Source organism: Paramisgurnus dabryanus, chromosome 1 (genome assembly GCF_030506205.2).
Source record: "Paramisgurnus dabryanus chromosome 1, PD_genome_1.1, whole genome shotgun sequence".
Taxonomy (NCBI): Eukaryota; Metazoa; Chordata; class Actinopteri; order Cypriniformes; family Cobitidae; genus Paramisgurnus; species Paramisgurnus dabryanus.
The window spans coordinates 52,662,657-52,667,807 of record NC_133337.1 but is presented as its reverse complement, the minus strand read 5'-3'; the positions used below and the strand labels follow the sequence as shown (position 1 = coordinate 52,667,807).

The following is a 5,151-nucleotide window of genomic DNA, read 5'->3' as shown; positions in this document are numbered from 1 at the left end:
ACTACGTTTGTGAAAGTGTTTATGTAAAGTTAAGTGCACACCAGTCATTTGAAAGATATCACTGAGCACAACCTCAAAAACTAATCTTGTTAAAAGCATTCTCCTCTAATCCCTTAGGAGATGCTGGTGTATTAATCCCACTAAAGCATCTCCAAAATCCACTAGAAAGGCAAATCTGCATCTGAAAGGTATAGACATGGCCTCTGCGATCAGTCATTTCAAATTTAGTTGGACAATTTTCACATTTTAATCGAATTGTAGCCTGTACAGACAGTTGAGAACCTTCAAATCAAATATTTATACCAAATATGCTTTTTTAATAAAAAATGCATGCAATTACTTACAATAAGAAAATTAACAGAAGTACAATCTCAAAAAAAGGTAAAAGGTTTTCACTGGGGCGGTATCTTTTTAAAAAGTACACTTTTGTACCTAAAAGGTGCATATTAGTACCTCAAAGGTACAAACTGGTACCTTAGATGTACATACTGGTAACTCAAAAGAACATATTTGTACCAAAATGGTATATATTAGGACCTTTTTAAAAGATAACACCCTAGTGACAACTTTTGAGTAAAGAAAGTGTAGAGGAGCGTCACAACATTGAAGGAATTATATAGTAAATATCATCTATTGAACATACTTCCAATAACACTTCCAATATTCAATGTTATATATTTTTATATGCGTGTTAACCATCTAGTGCTAAAAAAATAATCAAAATGAGACACTTACAACATTTCGTAACATCAGGAAAATGTCTTGGATGTTAAAGGCGGGGTGCATGATCTCTGAAAGACAATGTTGATATTTAAAATCACATAAACAAACACACCCCTACCCCAATAGAATCTGGACCTTCTTTTGATAGATCCGCCCCACAAACACGCAAACCAGGCAACGAAATGGTGATTGGCTACAAGTGAGTTTTGGTACTCGGCCCGACTCTCTAAAGTGTTTTTAAGAATCATGCACCCCGCCTTTAACATGCTTGATTTGTCATGAGAACATTGGTGGCAACACTTCTTTAATTTAAAGGTGAGGTATATTTTCTTCTTACTTGTTCCTATTTCAGCTGAAATTGCAGAAAAAATTTAATGCAAGTAATTTTTAAGTTGACTCCCCTGATAAAATGTAAACAGTGGATTTGCGGCACATCTAACATTGTTTGGCATCCCAATCAACATAGCACAGCAACAATCAGTCCCTCCAGAAAAATGCATTGCATGATTCAATGCATAATCAGCCAAAGTCCGCATATTTATGCAGGGGCCGTATTTTTTTAAATACGTAAGTGACGTAATTACACGACGTGGACATCAATGAAAAGCTGCAATAGCTGCAAACTGTTTTTGCAAGTTCCCGCAGTTTTTGCAAGTTTCTGCAATTTTGGCAAGTTCCTGCAATTTCATTCCATAAATATCCCACATATTCCATCGCATTTTTTAATGGAAACGTGCTACAAGATCAAGGATTTTTTCCCGCAACAATCACAAAAAACACTGCATTTTTCTGGAAGGACTGAACAATGGCTTAACCAGCGGCATTAGTTTGGGATGGAGGTATCGGAGGTATGTTTGCCCGACCACAGGCAGAGAAGGTTGAATATTTTGAAAACTTCTTTAAATTACACACGTACACCTTTAAAGTTCATAAAAGATCTACTTAGTGAGCATTTAACAGTTGAGATTATACCTATACACTAACATTTCATACAGTACTCAGATCAGTGCATCTTCAGGTCATATAGTTGTTTTTGATCTTGTGCATGAAACTGCTCATTCATGTAAATTAATGTAAATTAATCTTAAGAGCAGGACAAACTCCACAACGGAGACACTGTCAAAGCTCACATGTACAGATTCTTCTAGGTGGCAAGGCCAAAGTATGCTCCATCTTTTACGCGTACACGATGGTCTGTTTACAGTGCATGTGACGCAATTATCGTATTGTATATGTGCACGACCGGATATTTGAAATGGCATGTACTTTGTACACGTACATTGTGCATGCGCCTACAAGAGAACAGGCTGGTGCTGTCATACGAGTCAAATGTTGGCGTACAAGTAAAACAACAGACTATACTCAAGGCTTTAGGAATATTTTATCCCTGAGAGGGGGGTTCAACCACTGATCTATATAAAGGATTGCGCATAGAACGCTTGACGTAACTGCGTGAGGTGAAGCCAGCGCAGAGTTCGAGCTGCCATCTTGGTATACCCAACCGGCAGAGAGCGTCATTGACTTCCATTCAAAATCATGATCAAAATTTACCCCCTTTACAGCGTATCAGTTACACAAGGTAAATTTTTAGGATATGTGTACGTTAATTATTTGTTAATTCTGGTGTTATTTGCAATGTTTATGTTTTAATCGGGCAGGATAATGGATTTATAAAAAACCGTTAAGGTGAGTGTGTCTGTTGCATTTGTTAATGACACGGGTATAAATAAAGTTTTTTTTGACATTCAGCTACACTGTGACGGTCAGCGTTATATCTCTAAATAAGTTTAGGTAACTTGTAAGTTTACAACATAATTACAAAACTAGCAAATTATTGCATGCGCATACGGTACAAAGTATCATTATTTATTTAGATTTCAGAATGAGCACGTTTATTGTCATTAATACTAAATATTCTGCGGTCTGTCTGCTGATCTGAATCTGTAATAAAGATGAATGTATAATAACTGATTAAAACGCAAAATGTACAACTTTCAGTAAATAACTATTTACATGCTTTGGACGTTTGTGTTGTAATAATGTACAGGGCATGGGCGGAGTGGCAATAGGGAGAGTCGGGACTTTTCCCGGTGGGCCGGTAGTGTTTTGAGGCCGCGAGGGCCGGTCTTATAATAGTTATACATTGCGAGTTATATAGCAACCCCGTCTGGGCTGAGCGGCCCCTCCCCAAATGGCATAGCCTGTCGGCCTTTGATGTAAAAAGCCGCCGAACGCCTGATTATTGCAGTACATATGCGGTCTGATCCGTCCAGCAGATAGACTATTTTATAGACTAGTAGTAAGTGTGGATTAAGGATGTTTAAAATCTCTAGCCTGGTGGTCAGGACATGAATGGATTGCAAAGGTTTCTTTATCTCCACATATAGCCTATCATAAAGAAAAATTTGCAGGGTAACTTTGCAGTATACCACATTATAGGCCTATCATTTTGTATAGTTACTCATTGAGGAAAATTAGCCATGATTTTATGATTTTTTTTATGGGCAGATTGATCACGATTTGTATAACCATAGTTTTACTACAAATACAAGACCTTAGAAATTATTATTATTTTTGACCATGTAGGGCCGGTGGTCTACGAAATTTCCCGATAGATTTTTTGGTCCCACTCCGCCCCTGGTACAGGGTAACTTCACATATAAAAACGAAGACGAGTAAAGTGATGTTTTATCATTAAAATCTGATAACGTCCATTGATTTAATAGAACGTTTGGGTATACCAACATGGCGGCGCGGTGGCTTCACAAGTGTGACGTCATGCGCAATCCAGTCATTTATATAGATCAGTGGGTTCAACCTACTGTACCACTGAAAGGTGGGGTCCTCACCCTGCTTTCTTGTAAAACTATAGACCCTGTTCACCCCATGACCTATATTTCTACCTCAGCAAAGCTTTGCTTGAACAATAACACAACATAGCAGGTGCTATTTTAAAGCCCTGTATAAAGAATAATATGGAAAAGGGATTGTAAAGTCAGATAACCAAAAATCTGTTTAGAAAGTGTCTTGAAGTATACGGCAGTAAAGTCAGTAGTAATTTAGCCCATGTTCAGTCAATCCCAGGAGGATCCACAGTGATAGTTTCTGACTCCACCAAAGCACCTGTCTGTTGACTGGAGGAACAGCCGATACGCCCTGTCGAGAAAAGAGCGGGACTGGATTCAGATGTGACGACGATCGAAGGTATTAGGGACGACGGTCTGTTCTGCTCGGCTTTCTCTGAGACCAAACTTGGCTTTATGTGAGACAGAAAAAAGTGAGAATTATTCAAGGCTAAAAAAAATATTTTCACTTGGATGTTGGAACATAAAAATGGCTTGCAGACCAAAAAAGAATTGGATATCCCTGACTATTTAATATTGAACCAAATCTTTAATTATTGCATTTAAGGGGCCATGACTTTCTTTATGTTCCCTGTTTGCAGGACGAAAATGACTTAAGTGTAAATAAATTAATAAATACAGAAATAAATAAGTAATTAATTAAATGCAGAAATAAATAAATAATTATATAAAGTGTAAATAAACAAATAATGAAATACATCAATGCAGAAATAAATATGTAATTAATTAAATGCAGAAATAAATAAATATATTTAATGTAAATAAATAAATGCACAAATAAATGCATAAATAAATGTAGAAATACAGAAATGTATAAATGCATAAATAAGTAAGTCATTGGTTAAATGCATAAATGCATTAGTTAAATGATATTTTGATAAATTATGGTAAGCACACAGCTGATGGTACCCATTGACTTCCGTAGTATTTGCTTATCCGACTATGGGAGTCAATGGTACTGTCAACTGTGTGGTTACCATTCATTTGTCAAAAACTTCATTGTTATCAACAGAAAAAAGAATCTCATACAGTATTAAGAACAACATGACAGTGATATATTACTATATAAGGAACTGAATGTGTGTAAAATCAATATTTGTGCACTTACAGAAGACAACAGACAGCTGGATAAGCTGACTTCAGACTCTGAGATCTCATCTCTGTCGTTCACCGTCTGAGAAAGAGAAAATGTAAATGAGAATAAAATTTATATTGAACAACATGATGTTTTTTTAGTGCAAACTAATTTTCTCATTAATAAAGTTTAGTCTGTCAGTTGTCACATAGTTTATAGTCAGCTTCTTAGTTCTAATGTTGAATTAAAACAATAAAAAGAAGGGGTGATGGGGGACCAGAAGGTGCCACCCAGTGGACACACTAATGTTATTCATCTTAAGTGTGATGACCAAGAATAAACTGTTGTTTTCTAGGATTATCTCTTTAAAACCAGGAGATTACGGCAGAAGAATTCAAGCAGTCTTAATCTCAATGTGACATACCCTTATTCGGATTTATTCTGTAAAGTCACGCACAACTTGCTGAACCGCACCATTTCATCCACATC

General features: G+C 36.5%; 1 protein-coding gene across 10 annotated transcripts in view; it reads right to left on the bottom strand.

Moving 5' to 3' along the window:
• Positions 1-3,301: 3,301 nt before the first annotated feature.
• The window catches only part of usp54b (ubiquitin specific peptidase 54b), a 192,239-nt gene continuing 190,389 nt past the window's right edge, over positions 3,302-5,151 (bottom strand). For 5 of the 10 annotated variants that reach the window (XM_073815529.1, XM_073815519.1, XM_073815524.1 and 2 more), the window contains 2 exons: positions 4,696-4,761; positions 3,305-3,979 (listed from right to left, as the gene is read on the bottom strand). In XM_073815529.1, coding sequence (XP_073671630.1) covers positions 3,794-3,979; positions 4,696-4,761 — 252 coding nt within the window. In that variant the 3' untranslated portion in view covers positions 3,305-3,793. Of the gene's footprint in view, positions 3,980-4,695; positions 4,762-5,151 lie in introns of all 10 variants that reach the window. The other 5 variants (XM_073815522.1, XM_073815520.1, XM_073815521.1 and 2 more) reach the window with 3 other exon arrangements.